The 18,451-nt window shown below is 38.7% G+C and overlaps 1 protein-coding gene and 1 long non-coding RNA gene across 2 annotated transcripts; both read right to left on the reverse strand.

Moving 5' to 3' along the window:
* Window positions 1-3,879: 3,879 nt before the first annotated feature.
* LOC108166243 (voltage-dependent calcium channel gamma-3 subunit-like) lies at window positions 3,880-18,267 on the reverse strand. The gene is made up of 3 exons (XM_081606168.1): window positions 12,155-18,267; window positions 11,922-12,062; window positions 3,880-5,985 (listed from the first exon to the last, which is right to left on the reverse strand). Exons 1-3 carry the CDS (start codon window positions 12,285-12,287, stop codon window positions 5,420-5,422), a joined length of 840 nt encoding a protein of 279 aa, XP_081462294.1. The 5' UTR covers window positions 12,288-18,267; the 3' UTR covers window positions 3,880-5,419.
* LOC145551435 (uncharacterized) lies at window positions 8,276-9,727 on the reverse strand. Its single transcript, XR_014087278.1, has 5 exons — window positions 9,518-9,727; window positions 9,097-9,230; window positions 8,783-8,920; window positions 8,591-8,674; window positions 8,276-8,476 (listed from the first exon to the last, which is right to left on the reverse strand). It is a non-coding gene; the product is annotated as an uncharacterized LOC145551435 (long non-coding RNA).
* Window positions 18,268-18,451: the final 184 nt, after the last annotated feature.

Here is an 18,451-nt window from a genome sequence, read left to right on the forward strand (position 1 = left end):
GTTGTGGCGGAAGTTAGAATTTAGTTCTGTGAATGATGTCACACATCATTCATATTTACTTAAGCAAATAAATATGTTGTTTTCTGTTTATTAATAAAGCTCAAATGGGGGAAAAAAGTCATTTAAAAAAGTGGAAACTCTTAACGTTTGAATTCTTAAAACACGTTGGGAGTGACTAAGCAAGAAAAGGAAACCAGAAGATTAAGAAGAAATCAAACTTACAAAATCCTACACCTTCTCAAGAGAATCAGGCCGAATGAAATACAACAGAATAATCTACCAGGACGTTTGGATATTTTTTAATATAAAGACAGCAAAAGGAGCACGTATGGGAAATAATGGTTGAAAAAGGAGGAAAACTAAGAATTCCATATTTTTGCAGGATAGGAAAGTGCAAAATTGAACAATCACCCATTAAAAATTTGTGCTAACCAATGGACCCTAAAACAATATCTTAGTTCTGCTATTCTTTATATATACATATAATTGTAATAATATAGGGAAATGTTAGCAGTCCAGTTTTTCTGGACTACATTATTCTTCAGTATCACTGACTTTGAGAGCTCAAACCCTCCTGTTGTCATGACTCTGTGAAACTGACATTCTAAATTATTTCAAATGACATTTTAGCTCAGCCAGTATTGTTTTTCTCCCGCTGACACAAAGAAACACAAACTCAATTTGTAGACAGTAAAGAGCTACTGCTCCTGTTGATTTGTGAGTGTGTCTCATTTCATTGCCTCCTGATAGTAAGATGTACAGCATGTCCTCTGAAGCTGTTCCTCTTTGTGTGTTGTAACATGCATACTCACACAAAAGAAAATGAAATGCTTGTTTCTTTGCTCATATACACTCACTCACCGACAACTTTATTAGGTACACCTTGCTAGTACTGGGTTGGACTCCCTTTTGCCTTCAGAACTGCCTTAATCCTTTGTGGCATAGATTCAACAAGGTACTGAAAACATTCCTGTTAGTCTGGTTCATATTAATATGACAGCATCACTCAGTTACTGCAGATTTGTTGGATACATATCCATGTTGTGAATCTCCACATTCCAAAGGTGTTCTATTGGATTGAGATCTGGTGACTGTGGAGGCCATTTGTCGTGTTCAAGAAACCAGTCTGAGATGATTTGTGCTTTATGACATGGCTACTTCCATCCTGCTGAAGTAGCCATCAGAAAATGGGTACACTGCAGTCATAAAGGGATGGACATGGTCAGCAACAATACTCAGGTAGGCTGTGGCGTTGACACCATGTTCAATTGGACTAATGGGCCCAAAGTGTGCTAGGAAAATATCCCCCACACCATTGCACCACCACCAACAGTCTGAACCGTAGATACAAGGCAGGATGGATCCATGGTTTCATGTTGATGCCAAATTCTGACCCTACTATCTGAATGTCACAGCAGAAATCAAGACTCATCAAACCAGGCAACGTCTTTCCAATCTTCTATTGTCCAATTTTGGTGAGCCTGTGCGAATTGTTGCCTCAGTTTCCTGTTCTTAGCTGACAGGAGTTGCACCAGGTGTGGTCTTCTGCTGCTGTAGCCCATCCGCCTCAAGGTTCAATGTGTTGTGCGTTTAGAGATACTCTTCTGCATACATCGATTGTAATGACTGTTTATTTGAGTTACTGTTGCAGTTCTATCAGCTGTATTTATCATCAAAAATAATTTCCCAGTGTTAAAAGTCCACCTGTTCGTTTTAGCACTACAATACCCATGGTGCATCGGTTCGTTTTTTCTTCTTTAGTTCGTCTTTCATCTAAATGAGTAAGTCATCGTGTTTTTCTGTGCTTCTGTGGCAATAAAAAATCCATCAGTAAAAAACTTCTGAGCTGCATCCCTATTCCTTCTGACCGAGGAAGATTCAATTGACGAGACACCCGTAATTAGCGCAAGCTAGCACGCAGTCTTTTACACAGAGAACAAAAAAGTCATGGGAATAGAAATTATTTTCACAGGCGTCTACAAAAAATGTAATGAACATTCAAGTTAAAGTTTGTAGGTCTAACAGCAGCCAATCAGAGTGGAAACAATATTCTTATTCTTTGCCATTTTCTAGTTGTTAAATATTCCACAAAATGACCAGATAAAAGATGAACAACATGCCAGTTTAAACTTTGATTTTTTTGCAAAACGACTGAGCTGCAACATTAAAACATGGATAGAACTGTAACTACATTAATCATAACTCTTCTTCTCTTCAGTGTGTCGGTTTCTGGTGGTGCAGCTCTGTGCTGCCTTCAGGAGAATGGGACATCAGAGTATCATTCATAAAACTTCACCCACATGGTATTTATTGTGCAAACCAGAGCTTTCAGTGGAAAAACTAAAGTTCCAGGTCATTTTAATGCTATACAAATATGAGACAGATACATGGATTATATCTTTATATAGACCTGTCTATTGATTTATAGATTAATAGTTTTACTGGACAGAAATTCAAAGAACAAATCTGGTTCTTAATCAAATCCTAATGAGTCAAATTGAAAGTGTCATGGAGTCATCAGCCTCAATATATCTGTAAGATATATTTATTCTCAGTACTAGATGGTCTCAACAAACCCATGGCACTTCAACAATATTATTTTACCTTTTATCTGGAAATAGTGTCTGTTTATTCGATTTTGAACATGAATGAATGACAGAAAAAAAAGAGGACAGCAACAAGACCCAGTTATGTCACTGTCAGATGAATGGATCATTGGGTTGCATTCAGCTTTGTTGGCATCATGAATACTCTCATTACCATTTATAATAACATTTAACATATAGTGCAGAGTGTTGATGCAAAAGATGAAACCACATTGAGTCTGGTTTGTTTGGTACATAAAAAGTACTCAGTAAGTACAGAGAGTAGTTCACTGACACAGCAATGCAACAGTACAGGGGTAATTAGCAATGGTAATGCTGTATATATCAAACATGACTTAAAATTAAAACCAAATTCAAATTTAAAAATACTTTATTAATTCCAAAGGGAAATTAAATGTTGTTGTAACTCATTAATTTAGACTCTTCAAAGAGTTATTGAAGATGGTTGGCAGAAAAGATCTTCTGCAGCAGTCTGTACTGCACTGAATCTAAAGAAGCCTCTGACTGAATATGCTCTGCTTTCCCAAGACAGTCTCACGAAGAGGATGGTGAGGGTTGTCCATAATTTTCCTGATTTTATGAAGATTCCTTCTTCGCATCTCATCTCCAGAGGTTCCACAGTCGTCCCCAGAGCAGAACCAGCCATTTTTATCAGGCTCTTGAGCCTTTTTAGGTCCTTGGCTCTGATGCTGATCGATGAAGAGATGATGCTCTCAACAAGACTTATAGAAGATCTGCAGCATCTGGCTGCAAACCTTGAAGGATCTTAGCTTCCTCAAGAAGTCCAGTCTGCTCTGTCCCTTCTTATACAGTTTCACTGTTGTGTCTCCAGGCCAAAGAAATTTGACTTTGCAATTTAATGCCTTGAAATTGGGCCTCTGTGTCCTTAAAAAGTTCCTGTTCTTCCCAACAGTTTGCCTTCAACATGTCATTATAGCTAAGTTCCACCATCAAACATTTAACAACATTTTTACCAGCATTTCGCTTGAAGTAGCACGTGTGGTGCGCTCAGCAGATGTGCAGTTCCACTGGGTGTTTGCTAATTGATGCTGCTGCTAGCCTGAAGGGGCTAAGTGGGGAAATTGCAGGGCAGAGCTGCTGTGTAACCCCGCCTCTCGCCTGGAACGTTAGCTGGAGATAGGCACCAGCACCCCTCCCGACCCCACTAAGGGACAAGGGTGTATAGAAAATGGATGGATGGATGGATGGATGGATGGATGGATGGATGGATGGATGGATGGATGGATGGATGGATGGATGGATGGATGGATGGATGGATGGAGCTGCTGTGTGAGGTGGAAGCTTAGCTTGGAGACTGCAGCTCCATTCAAGCTTCTTTGAAAAGGCAGAGCTCGGTTGCACTACTTGTTTCTGTACCCAGAATGGTTGCCATGGACATTAAAGGATTTCTCAAACATGCATCAAAGAACCAAGGCAATACTCCAGGTATGTTTTTTTATGAGGGAATTACATTATAACATGGTGTAAAACTTAAAAACAAACTATTTTACATAATACTGCCCCTTTAATATAAGTTTTACCAGACTGAAGCACATCTCCAAAAATGTATCAATTTGTCCCTGAGTGCACATGCAGCTGGCCTTTGGATGTTGCTTTTGGAGCAATGGTTTCTTCTTCCTTTCAGCCCATGTTTGTGCAGGATTTGTTTCACTCTGGGCAATAAAACTTTCTAAACAGCTTCAGCATTTTTACAAGCTGTTTTTTGTCTTGTTCTTGTTTTGATGTGTACCCAGACAGGTTTATCCCTGCAACAGAAATTGCCCTTTCCCTGAATGGAATGTTGACTGAAAACTACAGTGGTATTTATACATGTGTTCTGTTGTACCCTGTTCCCTTCCTTGCAACACTCAGGTCTGTTTACCAATTCAGAATTATCTTGAGGAATAATAAGAATTGTTTAAGTATAAAACAGGCTTTAATGCTGAAAATGATCAAATGTTACATGTCAGACAAATGTTACAGATACAGTTACATTCACCTTCCAGGGCTGAGCTCCACTCAGCTCACTTTAGGGGCGAGTCTAAGTGAAGCAAAGTGTAGCGCGAGTCTTCTTTAATCTTTTCATTCTGCACCCTAAGTTTTTGTTTATGTGTGACTATCTTCATTCTAATATGTTATATTTATGAAAGCATGCTGCAGTGTGTGTGTGCAGATAAAAGAGACAGTGGAAAACACAGAATCATATATCCATAACACTTGCATGTAAATGTTTGAAGAGAAACATCTGTTTTCGCATGCACCTGAATAATGTGTAGTTTGGCCACTGCAAGGAAGCAGTGGGTTTGAGTGTTGTCCTTAAAATACAACACTCATAATTGTATCTTCATTTAACATAGATGTTGTGAATTAACCTAGAAGAGTTTACAAAGTTATGTCATCATCATCTGGGCTTTTCTAAATAGCTTAATGACAAAAATTCTGAATTTAAGGAAAGCAAGAATATCTCATTATTCTAATATTAACCAAAAAGAAATGATTTGACAATCATAACCAAAATCAGCAACATTTTTGTCCAGTTAAATGTCAGAAAGTGAGAAACATGGTTGTGCTCTCCTACACAGTACATGTAATTTTCTGGTGTCAGCTGTATCAACTGTACCTTAGCAACAGCACAAGCTACTGCAAAATGAATGGATATTAAACTGTGCTCTTGCTGACTGCTTTGCTGTTATAAATCAAAGAAAAAATGATCTGGTCTGCATCTGAAGTAAATATTTGATCAACAAAAAAGTCTGCACTCTGCTCGCGTCGAGAGGTCCAAGAGATGACTGTCTTTTGCCCATTATTGTTGCTCAGACAGGAGTGGTTCTTCGATTGGACACACAGTTTCCCAGCAGCATGTCTGTGGTGTGAGGGGCTGCAGTTGTCAAGTCCTCCACCCCCAAGTCAATCTTACTCTTCTTTAGCGGTGAAGCTAAAGCATACAGCATAAACTCTGAGCCCATCGTCATTGGCATAGGCAGACCAGCCACCATGGTGACTTTAGATTCAGCTGAGATGCTTGGCTCCTGGTCATGTACTAGTGATGTTTGGTAACCGTGGCAGGTTGAGTCTGCTGTGCTTTGATTGCTGCGGTAGCTGTAGCGTCTGCTGTGGTTGTAGTAGCGGTTGCGGTATGATGATGAGTTTCTGGAGACTGGAGGCTTCATGAGCGAGGGCCGGCCTTTGGTGCGAAGCTGCCTGTGCTTTTCTATAAACACATGTACTGCCAGGACACCCACCATCTCGGCCAGCACAAAAGACAAAGCTCCAAAATAAAACGACCAACCATAGGAATAGCTCTTCTTGTTGTCACTCTGACTGGGGTCCCCAGAGTTGGCTGATATGTACACAATGATGCCAATGATGTTACTGAGACCTGTTCAGGGTGATAGAGGCAGAACAAGGAGTTTAACATTTTGGCAATAAAATTCTGAAAAACGTGGCAAACATTTTAGTTGATCCCACTCCTTTACACTGATACACCTAAATAAAAACTACCAATTGTCTTAAGAAGTCACAAATAGAATCTGTGAAGTCTTTAAAGGTTTGTTAGAGAACATCGGTGACCAAACAGCATCATTTAGAACAACCAGCACAACAGAGAGGTCAGGATGTGGACCAGTTTAAAGGGACAGAGTTATGTATTTTTCAGGTCCATGGTGTCATTTTATAGCATAATCAGTATGTTAACTTCAATTATTATAGAAAAAAATCTATAAATATCAAATTAAAAGAAATTTTACTTCCTAATTTAACACCTTGAAATTGGGTCTCTGCCTCTTTAAAAACTCCTGCTTTGAGAGGGGAGCTGTGGTGGTGCAGGGGAAAAGCACAACCCATGTATTGAGGCCTTGGTCCTCGTGGCGGTGGTTGCAGGTTTGATTCCCAGCCTGGCGACATTTGCCGCATGTCTTCTCCCTCTCTCATTGCCCTCTTTCCTGTCAAACTACTTTCAAATAAAGGCCACTAGAGCCAACAAAACCTAAAAAAAAATCTCCTGCTTTTCATGAAACTCGGTCTTCAGGAAGTCATTACAGTACATCATGGCTCCTCTATCAAACCCTTTAAGAAAGTTTTTACCAGTGCTGCTGTGAGAAGTAGTCTCTGTGAGCTCAGCAGGTGCACAGTTCCACCAGGGTTTTGCAGATTTGCTGCTGGCTTGTCTGTAGGAGCTGAGCTGGTGGGGGAGTTATGGGAGAGGACTGCTCTGTGAGGCAGCTTAGTACACTCTAAAATTTGACAATTTGATTTTACTTAAAAATGTTTTGGAAACAGATTGCCCTGAAAAATGTAAGTATAACTATTGGTTTTACGTTTTATTTACTTAACATACTAACCTGAACATAGTACAGTATACTTAGGAAAATCTTGGAAAACGATTACCTTAAATAAATTAAGTAACTACACTGTAAATCAGATAAGCAGATTTTACTTAAAAAGTTATACAAATTTGTTGCCTCATAACAATCAAATTTACACAACTCAAAAAAGTTAGTATGTTAGTATGTGTAAGCTGTGCATCATATGCTTATCCAACTTGACTAGCTTGATGATGTTGAGTAAGTTGTAATGACATACTAATTTAACTCTGCTTCGAAAAATATTGGAGCTTTACTGATAGTTTTTATGTGATTTAATTCCTTTAGCGTCCTGATCCACATATCACCAGCATAACAAAGATGTCTGTAGCTAATCATTTTATAATGTTTCCATTCTTAATTTACTTTAAGTCTATGATAAAAAAACCCATTAACAAACAAAATATATATTAAAGGAAATACTTTTTACAATCAACACAGCTTTGACTGGAGGAGCTGCCAGTATGAAACAATGTTTCTAGTTCCTCCGTGAAAACAAACTGCTGCACTAACTGTTGGAAAAGCCGCTCTAACTGCTGTAAGCCACTAATTTGAGGGAAAACAAAACAACAGTTATACAACAGCACTAGGCAAAAAATTCTTAATCAAAAATTAAAATTATATAGCTTTAATCAGAATTCAAAATTACTGGCAAAATAAAACCCATTCAAATTTGCTGCAAAAAACACATTTATGATTACTTACAAACTTTAAATCTAATTAGTTTTCTTTACTTAAAAATAAAACTCAACTCAAATTTGTTAAAATGACACCATCTCCCCAAGTAAAAAAAGTATACTTTAGTATACTAAATTTTAACATACTCTAGTATACTTTTATCGATGTACTTAAACTGTACTATTTTGGAACAACTAATTTTGTGATTGGTATACATTAGTAGTATTTAAATAGTATTAAATTACAACTTATAGTATACTTTTGTATACTCAAAGTACTTTTTTGGAACAACTTCAAGTGTACTTAAAGTATACTTTTTAAATATAATTCAGTTTTATTATTATTTTTTGATATATATTTTGAGTGTAATAATTCTGTCAGAATTATATTAAAAATATTTAATATACTTCAAATATATTTTAAATATACTATTATGTATTAGTAATGTATTTAAATTACACTTAATTTTTATTTTTGATTTCCTGCTATTGATAATAAACTATAATTTTAAATACTTGTGAAAGTCTTTATTCCTCTTTTCCATTTTGCACATGACATGCAGGAATGACTGAAACAGTATTTACATTGTTTTAGGCTAAAATTACATGGAAAGATTAATTACACAAGATGTTCAAGGTAATTCAAATATTTTGTTTTATTACAGACATTTTAAAATTGTCCAATTTTACTCACAACTTTATCAACTTTACATAAATTAGCAGTTTAGACATCAAAAGTGAACACATGAACATGAAAATTTAAGTGTGACAATAAAACATGAAAGTGTGGATCAATGACAGAACATTCCCGTTCACTGCACCTTACAGGAACCTACAAAAAAGAACAATAGAGCAATTAAACAGACAAAGTATTTGTATTTAAAGAGAACAGAAAAATGGCAAATAAAAAAATAATACTTACAATTTTAAGACATTTTGTACTCACCATGTATGTGACATCTGTGACATCATGATGATGATTGAGACCGGATGCCTGGGGTGGAAAAACATTTCTGGAAGTTTTCTTTGCCTGTTTATGTTAGAAGTAGAAAAAAATAGTCAGCAATGTCATAGAATCAGTTGATGTTAGCCTTAACTATGAAGCTGTTTTAAATGTGGACTTAAGGAGACAAACTACCTTAAAATCTTTCCATCCATGATCTGAACACACTGATCCTTGCAGGGTGGTGAGGGGGGCTGGTGGTGCCCATCTCCAGCAGCCATCAGATGAGAGGCAGGGTTCACCCTGGACAGGTCACCAGTCCATCACAGGGCCCTGAAAACCAACAACAAATTAAAAAAAAGAAAGGTAAATGTTAGATTAACAAGGAGAATAAATTCTGTCCAGTTATCTTTAAATCAAATCATGTTAATTAAGCACTTGGTGTTGGTAACACAGCAGTTTTTGTTGTTGAAAATGTAGCTAGCTCCTCATTGAAAAAACAAACTTACATCATGAAGACGATGTGGAGGTTCATCTTCAGAGCTGGTTGGTGACCTGGTGGAGCTTCTTCTGAGACAGGAAAGTCTTTAGTTTCCTAACACCTGATTTCTCTGGCTTCCTCTTTCATCTTCATTTGCTTAGACTGCAAAAATATGTTGAAGATAAAAACATTGATGAACGAGTTAGAACAACAACCTCACAATATCAAAGTCTCTTTGTCTTATGGAGCTTAATTAAAACCAGGTTAGTTTATGAATTAAAGTATAAGTCGCAACAAACAGCCTCCATGCAGTTATAACATGAAGCTGAATGATTGCTATAGTAATAATCATACAAGTCACAATAAAATCGATAACTATTTCAACGTAAGTTATATATCTTTACTGCACTGATTATAATTAAATGAAGATAATTAATAAGCAAACTTACCACCAGGTAGCAACACTTAGCAGCCTTCGTCCCTCCGGGCTCCTTTTGTGACACACATTTCATTTCCATCGGTTGTTGTCCCGTTGTGTTGTCGTCTAACTCGGATTAGGACGTCACCAGCTTGACTTTACCAAAATTAGTAACTATTATCAAGGCCCTCTCTACTTTTACGGCAATATTATGCGAGTAAAAATGGCGAATTTAAACAGCGTCTGTTATCTTCCCTGTGTTCGTTAAATGAAAGTGTGCAATACCGCCACCATCTGGTCTGGAGTATGAACTGGAGCTAATGCCGTTGATGATAAGGTTTTACATCACACATCTGAAAATGGATTGGGTACTTTCTTAAAAATTACATCATGATTATCATTTTTTTTATTCTTTGCAATTTTAATAAATAGTAAAAGATTATTAAGGCACTTAAAAATTCATACTTTTTAGGTACTTAAAAAGTATGCCTACATATTACACTTTAAAGGTGCCTAAAAGACATACTTCTGCATATGTATTAATTAGTTTTATTTTGTAATCAGGTTGCTGCGTGATGCAGCCTTCTGCCCAGGTCCCTCTTGAAAATAAGATCTGGATCTCAATGGGGTTCACCTGGTTAAATAAAGGAAATTAAGGCATACTTTATTAGTCTAAAATTTACACTGAGATGTAATTAAAAACATACTGAAATTAATAATCTAAAGTAGTAAGTGAATTAAAAAAAATTTGGAGCATATATTTTAAAATATACACAAAATATATTTTAAATATACTTGAGAAAGTGTTACACTCGGGTAAATATATATTTTGTTCACTTAAAGTATACTTTTATTTAATATATTAAAAGTATATTTTGGTATAAGTATGTTTAAGTGTGTTTAAAGTTCTAATTTCGAAATTGGTAAAGTATACTTTTAGTATACTTCAGATGTAGTTATAGGTAGTACACTTAATACTTAGTGTACTTAGAGTGTACTTTCACAAATTTAAGTATGTTTGAAATATACTAAAGTATACTTTTTTTTCACCTGGGTCAATTTTTTAGTTCTCATTAACTTGCTCAATTTTAGTGTCACTTAATAAATCATACAGATTAAGTCACTTAAGCACCCAAATCCAGTTTATTTAAAACTTGAAGTTACTTGAGCAGCTTTTGCATTTTGTTTGTTCCTCTGTTTAAACATAATAGAACACATACACGGAAAGCAGTAATAGTTTTCTCACTGTTTTTCAGCAAAACAAACACAATCATATAACAGGGAGTGGGGGCTATATTGCACAGTAGAGTGGTTGCCATTAAAGGACTTTTTCAAACATATATGGAGGAATCAAGGCAACACTAAAGGTATGTTTTTGATGAGGGAATAGTATATAACACAATGTAAATCTCAAAAATTTTGATTTTACATAATACTGCCCCTTTAAAGCGGGGGTAGGTTTGAAAACAATATCTCAAACTTTGAATGTCCACCAAAACATGGCCGTCCATCAAAACAAGCAAGTTAGGGAAGGAGAGCATTAATCAGAGAAACATCAAAGAAGCTGCTGAAATCCACAGCGGAGGTGGGAGAATCTACTAGTCCTGCACACCACAAATATTACCTTCAGGGAATAGTGGTGAAAAGGAAGCCATTATTAAAAGAAAGCGACTGAGGGTGCCACTCAAAGTTTCCCACTATTCATACACGGCAGAAGAAGAAGAAACTCTGGTCAGATGGCCTAGCATACTTCCCCAGTACTCCAGACTTTACTGTGATAACATTTTGCCCAGGCCACTCAATCCCATGGAGAATCTGGGGCAAGACTTGAAAGCGGATGTTTACAGATGCTCTTTGTGTAATCTTGAGCTATTTTGCAACAAACAATAGGCAAACCTTGACTGTGTGTGTGTAAAGTGGGTAGAGACATAGCTACCCCACAAGACTTACTACTGTAATTACAGAGAAAGGTGGTTGGAGAAAGCATTAACTCAATCAGACTGAACAGAAATGCATGCCACATTTTTCATATTTTTACTTGAAAGAAAAAGAACATCACAAATAAGAGTTTTGTTTTCCTTCCAATTCAATAAAGTTATGCATTATTCTGCACTGACTTATCAAAGTTTGTGGTTGTACTGTGACTTTGGAGTCACAGTTCATGTAAGGTAAAGTCACTCAAAAAGCTGTAAAAAAACAAATGTGCAGTCTTTTTTGTGATAGATAGATAGATAGATAGATAGATAGATAGATAGATAGAGCACCAAAGCCAAGAAAATAAACATGAGCAGCTAGAACACACAAAACATTTTTGCTTTTACAGTTAATATTCATCTAAAGTGGCAGCTCATTAGCCTTTTTATAAGTACTTTTTAAATAGTTTAGTTAGACAAAAAAGAACAACTGTATTTCCATGAAACTGGTTAGTGTCTGACCTGCAGAGACAAAGAGAATACCAGCTGTGAGAATGACATTGTAGTGAGACTTGTAGAACTCACTGGCAGCTACACACAAACCCCCAAGAAAAAGAAGGCCCACGCTGAGTATTGGGAAGAGGCTGGAGGCTCGAACTGCCCCTGAAGTGAGAAATGTGAGGGTATTTAGAACATTTGTATCATCCATTTGACCTGTCAGATCTCAATGTTAGATACATTCATCTGTAACTTACTTAGTAAATACTCTGCAGCATCTTGCTCGTAGTCTGCATCATCAGGAAAGTGATCAATGTCTTTACAAACACCTCGAAATATCCCTGAAAAGAAAACAAAAAAAAAGTCTGCATTTGTAATGCATACTCTCATGCACGGTGCCTGAGCTAACAGAAACCCTCATCATCAACCTTTAGCTCAGTGGTCCCCAAACTATGGCCCGCGGGCCGGATCCGGCCAGCCTCCACATTTGGTCCGGCCCCCAGAACAATGCCAGAGAGCATTTAGATTTTTTTTCACCTACCGTATTTTCCGGACTATAAGCCGCTACTTTTTTCCTAAGCTTTGAACCATGTGGCTTGTAGCCCGGTGCGGCTTACATATGGATTTTTCTTCAACCACCAGGGGGCTCTTTAGCAGGAAGTGAATTATTGGAAGTCAAAATTGGAAATAAAAGAAGAAAGCGCCCATTAAAACGAATTAGATTTTAATAGGGAATTGAAATTTGAGAATGTTGTTGATCAGTTAAATAGCACTGAGGGGAAATGCTATTTAACAGTTTTTTAAATAATACTGGGATCATTATGAGAATTTCAGGTATAGATATTAGGATCCAATAGATGGCAGTAGTGCAACAATAATGGATGCAATCTGCTGTTGAAATCTAAAGAAGAAGCAGAGGAAGAAGAAGAAAAAGAAGATTTTTTGATTTTTAACAAAACGTTTATTCACAATAATTTAACAATAAACCGTTACATAATCAGGTCAATGAAAACCAAATAAAAACAATAAATATTTACATTAGCAGCTTGTTAAAATTTAGTTCTACCTAATTAGAAATGGTGCACAGTACATCGTTAAAACCCCATAGCTGTATTAAAGCTCTCATATTCCAAGTGGCTCTTTGGAAGCAAAACTCCAGTCTCAGCCTAGCTTTGACGTTGCACTTCCACAGAGCCACGGCAACAAGATGAGGACCAGCCTGGAGTCTGTCTCTTCGAGATAAATAAATAGCCATTTTTGCTTCAGCAATTAAAAATGTTAAATCTGGCCTTTTGGCTTGTTGGCTTTGTTAAAACGCAGTCCATAAATAAATAAAGAACTGGTAAAAACAATGCCAAAACAGCTAAAAACACTCATCAATAAACTAAAAAATTTCATCAGTCTCTTACAAAAACATGAAAAACACTCTCAGACAGGCCACAGAAAGGACACTCATTTAAACCCCTGTACTAAAAACCGATAAAAACGAGTTGGTAGCAATGGCGCCGCGTAAAATCCTCCATTGGAGGTCGCCAGTCTGTTTTTTTATTGGCGGTTTGTAGAGGGTCCTCCACTGAGGGGGTTGTCCTCCCAGGTGGTCTGCCCACACGCTTACTGGTCTGTTCCTTAGAGTTCTTTCATTCAGGACTTTGACAAGGTTCTTGTACAGTACTTTTGGGCCTGTACTTTGGAGGCTCAGCTGCGAGTCGCTGCTGGCTAGCAGGGGACCGCTGTCCTTTGTAAAGCCGGTGGTCAGTTTCACAACAGGGAGCAGGTCTGTCGGGTCCGGCAAAACCTTTTGTTCATGAAGGAGCTGCAGGAGATGCCTCTCCCGGGCCGTCATCATCTCCCTCAAACGATCCAGGAAGCGCAGCACAAGTCTACTGGACCGGACCCCCAGCAGAGTAGCAACGGCCTGGGTGTTGGAGAGATCCGGTCCAGCTGCCTCCACCAGATGTTTCATGGTCGTCATCTTGGACCTGAACAGCGCCTCCGACAGCCCTGGTATAGCGCCGCGACACACATCCAGTCTGGACCCACAGACCAAAGGCTCTTCTAAAAACCAATGCAGAGAATTATGCGTTTTTGCTCTTTCCAATTTAAAAAGAGCACAGGATTTAAAAACACCCTGATAAAACTGAGGCAACCCTTTTAACTTTAAAAAGCTAAAATCTGTTAAAAACAGAGCAGCATCCAGCCCCAGAAAGTTAACACGTCTGAGGATACAGCTGGCCACATCCCTCCACACAGGAGATCCAGTGTAGCCGTTCTGCTGGCCAGGTGGACAAGGCCCTGGCCCCCCTCCTCTCTTGATAAAAACAACACAGACTGTGGCACCCAGTGTAGACCGTTCCAGAAGAAATTGACCATTTCTGACTGTGTTTTTGAAAGCAGGCCAGATTGTGGGTCTAAAACATTGAGTTTGCGCAACAGCTGTGATGCTACAAGGTTGTTTAAAACCAACACTCTGCCCTTGTAGGACATCTGGGAGTGGAGCCACTTCCACTTTGACAGCTTATTTTTAATTTTTTGCTCGACGTTTTCCCAGTTTTTATTTACAATATCTTTACTGCCTAAAAACACGCCAAGATACTTAAAACCATCTCTTTTCCAAATAAGACCTTGAGGGAGATCCGGGAGCCCAGCAGACCACTCGCCGACAGCCAGGGCTTCACTCTTTCCCCAGTTCACCCTCGCAGCAGACAGTGCAGAGAACTTCTCTGTGATCTTGGTTAAAACATTTACATCTTGCTGATCTTTTATAAAAACAACAACATCATCAGCGTAGGCAGATAAAACCATATTGTTCTTAAAACCAAGTAAAACCAGACAATAAACACTCGAGCGTATTTTCTGGAGGAGGGGTTCCAGGGAGAGTGCGTAGAGCATCCCCGAGAGCGCGCAGCCCTGTCGAACGCCTCTACACACCCTAAAAGGAGCACACAGGCTACCGTTGATCTTCAGCACACTCTCAATGTCACTGTACAACACTGGGATCTTGGCAATGAGACCCTCGCTGAACCCAAATCCCCTCATGGTTTTCCAGAGGAAGCCGTGTTCAACGCGGTCAAATGCCTTTTCTTGATCTAATTAAATCAAGCCAGTTTGTAAACCCAATGAACCGGAGACTTCCAAAACGTCCTGAATCAGGTAGATGTTATCTACCATGGACCTGCTGGGGATGCAATAGGTCTGATCCCGGTGGATGACCTGCTCCATAGCTTTCCCCAGCCTAGTGGCCAGGGCCTTCGAGAGGATCTTGTAGTCGGTGCAGAGGAGGGACACAGGGTGCCAGTTCTTGATGTCCTGCACGTTACCCTTTTTGGGCAGCAAGCTAATGACCGCCCTGCGGCAGGACAAGGGGAGTGAACCAATGGACAGACTTTGATTGTAGTCTGTCCATTGGTTCACAAGGCCAGTAGGCCTTGTAGAACTCTACCGTGAGCCCGTCAACGCCCGGGGACTTCTGGCCCTGCATGCTGAGGAGGGCTGTGTGGAGTTCTTGGAGCCCAAGGGGGCACTCCAGCTCGGAGTTGGTGTCCTCAGAGACCTCGGGTAGTTCACTACAGAACTCCCGGAACAGTTCCTCGTTCTCTTTGTATTCACTGTGGAACAGAGAACGGTAAAACTCCACAGCCCTCTTCCTGACCTCACCTGGTTCACTCAGTTGCTCCCTTGTGTCTGACACCAAGGAGTGGATCAGCTTCCTCTGCCCGTGCTTCCTCTCCAAGCTGAAGAAAAAGCTAGAGGGAGCATCCATCTCTGTGATGTTCTGGATCTGGGACCTGACCAATGCGCCTTGGACTTTATTCTCCAGCAGATTTGCTAAAGTTAGCCTTTTAGATTTGAGAGCTTCAATATGCTCTCGATTTCCTGTGGATTCGCTAAGTTGTTCTAATTCCACGATATTCATCTCCAGATCTCTGATAGATCTGGTAATGTCACGGGTGACACTGAGAGTGTGCTGTTGACTCAGCAGTTTTATCTTCACTTTTCCGTAGTCCCACCACTGTTTAAGACTGGTCAAATCAGACTTTCTCTGTCTAAAACAAGTCCAAAAATAACTTAAAACCTCCTTAAAACCCTGATCATAAATTAATGCTGAGTTAAAATGCCAGTAAGCGCTTCTAGGTAAAATGTTTCTGATAAAAACACTACCAAAAAGCAACGAGTGATCTGTAAAAGCCACCAGTAAAATGTGGCATGTTTTAAACACATTAAAATTGTGTTAAAAAAAATAAAAACGACCAAGACGGGCTAAAGAGATTCCATTTTCCTTAATGTGGGACCATGTATACTGCCTGGAGCCTGCATGCATCCTCCTCCATACATCCACCAGGCCATTCGATGAGACCAGCTGCTGCAGAGCATGTTGGGCTGCTGGATGTGGCTCTGCATGATTACGGTCTAAAAACTCGTTTTCAGTGCAATTAAAATCCCACCTATAAAAACATAATCCTCAGACCCACAATCACCCAACCGTTCCCCAATGTTTTTATAAAAATGCTTTTTCTCTGCATTGGTGATAGGAGCATAAATATTAATAAAAACTATACTAAAACGACAAAACTTTGTCTTGACTAAAAGACACCTCCCCTGAATAACATGTTCAATTTCTGTTGAGTTTGGGGTGAACGCTCTGGAAAAGACGAAGCCCACCCCTGCACTCTGGGAGGTGCTGTGACTTAAAATGACCTCCCCTCTCCACTCTCTGCCCCAGTCTGTCACCATTACTTTATCGCTGTCCGTTTCTTGCAGGTAAATTACATCTATTTTCTTTTGGTTCAACATTTGATAAATCAAAGCTCGTTTTCCAGCCTCCCTTGCCCCGTTAAGATTCAAAGATGCTATTTTACAAGAATCCATATTGGGTAAGAAGCTAAAAACAAAATACAAGACTATAAATGATGTTAAAAATCTATTGTGCATCATTTAAATCAAAAGTTGTTTTCTAACTTTAGTCAATGTTTTCTTTAGTCTAAAAATGTCTAAATCCATAAAACCTGAAAGTTCCTTGTTCCTAATGTAATATCTCGCTGAGAAGTAAAACATTTTTAAATTAGGAAAATGGCTTTCAATTTTTACTCCTTTCACCCCTTTAGTTTTCTCTAAAATATTTTAAAAGCCTCTACAGGGTATCTAGGTTGTTTGCTGCTATTTTGTGAAACAGAAATCTCGCTGGCATCAGAGACCCAGCTCTCATTGTCGCTGCTGTCTGACAACTCTTTTTTTCTGTGCAGCCAGCTTACTGGCCTGCTTGTTGGCCTGCACAGCAGTCACCACATTCCTCCGTTTGCTTCGCCTCTTTAACGGGGCTGAAGCCTGCAGTTCCATTGCCTCCTCTGCTTCACCTGTCTCTCCTGCCACTCCAGCTCCAAAAAAATACTCTGCACTGTTCTGTCTCCACCTGCACCTCTCCTTTCCCTCCCTGATCCCCACACCCTAAATGCTTCTCATCGCCCCTCACCTCCACCTGCTGCTCTCCCTGCACACCGTCCCTCTCTACCGCTTCACTTTCACCTTCACCACCATTCATTCACCCCATCACCACCATCATTCACCCCATCACCACACAACACTGCGCTTCCATCCATTCTCACAGATGCACTCATTTTCAGTTTCCTCACCGTCCACTACTGTATGGAGAGCCATTTCAGCCAAAATTAAATAAATAAATAAATGGGTGAAATAAATAAAATATGAGTAAATCAAAAAATGAAGAAAATGAGTGAAATTAATAAAAAATTTGTTAATTTAGTTTTTTCATTAACCCATTTTTCATTTATTTATTTTTCATATCTATTTTTTATTTACCCATTTTTCATGAATCTATTTTCATGTACCCATTTTTCATTCATCTATTTTTTATTTAACCATTTTTTAATTTAGCTTTTTTTATTAACCCATTTTTTCATTTATTTTTCATACTATCAATTTCTCTTTTTCATTTATCCCTTTATCAGTTTACCCATTTTTCATTAATCTATTTTTAATTTAACCACTTTTCAATTTTCATTTAACCAGTTTTTTCATTTATTTTTCAGATTACCAATTTCTCAATTTCTGTTTTTCATTTATCTATTTTTCATTTGTCCATTTTTCATTTATCCCTTGATCTATTTACCCTATTATTTAGTATTTCCTTATTTTCTTATCACATTATTTCCATGCAAAACTTAGAAAAAAATAAATGCAAATGAGAGGCACGCCATCAGGCTACAACTTCCCCAAATGGTTGGTTAGCGTCACACCCATACTTTGCTTCAAGAAAGATGGCGACCTACTAACGGGTTATCAATAAGCTGAAGCTCATTAACTTCTTTAGAAAATAGTGTTATTACTCCTGACTTTAGTTCTCGTGTGGCCGCTCAGACAGAACGTGTTTCAGTTGGCGGCTCTCATGGACTCAGAGCTTCACCGTCGGGGGTTTTTATAGTTTGAACGAAGCGGCCGCTGAAGTTGGCTTACGATTGAAGGTTCGGGACACCTTCGTAGCTACCAGCTGTGATCCAACTATAAGGAGCAACTTTACTGTACATCGTAAGTGAACTGCA

The sequence above is a fragment of the Poecilia reticulata genome, chromosome 1, assembly GCF_904066995.2.
Source record: "Poecilia reticulata chromosome 1, P_reticulata-male-v2, whole genome shotgun sequence".
Taxonomy (NCBI): Eukaryota; Metazoa; Chordata; class Actinopteri; order Cyprinodontiformes; family Poeciliidae; genus Poecilia; species Poecilia reticulata.

Coding starts and splice junctions, on each gene's coding strand:
- LOC108166243 (XM_081606168.1), bottom strand. CDS start 12,287: ATGAGAGTATGCATTACAAATGCAGACTTTTTTTTTGTTTTCTTTTCA. Junction 12,063..12,154: donor TGCTGCAGAGTATTTACTAA/GTAAGTTACAGA, acceptor TTCTCACTTCAG/GGGCAGTTCGAGCCTCCAGC. Junction 5,986..11,921: donor TATTCTCTTTGTCTCTGCAG/GTCAGACACTAA, acceptor CACCCTGAACAG/GTCTCAGTAACATCATTGGC.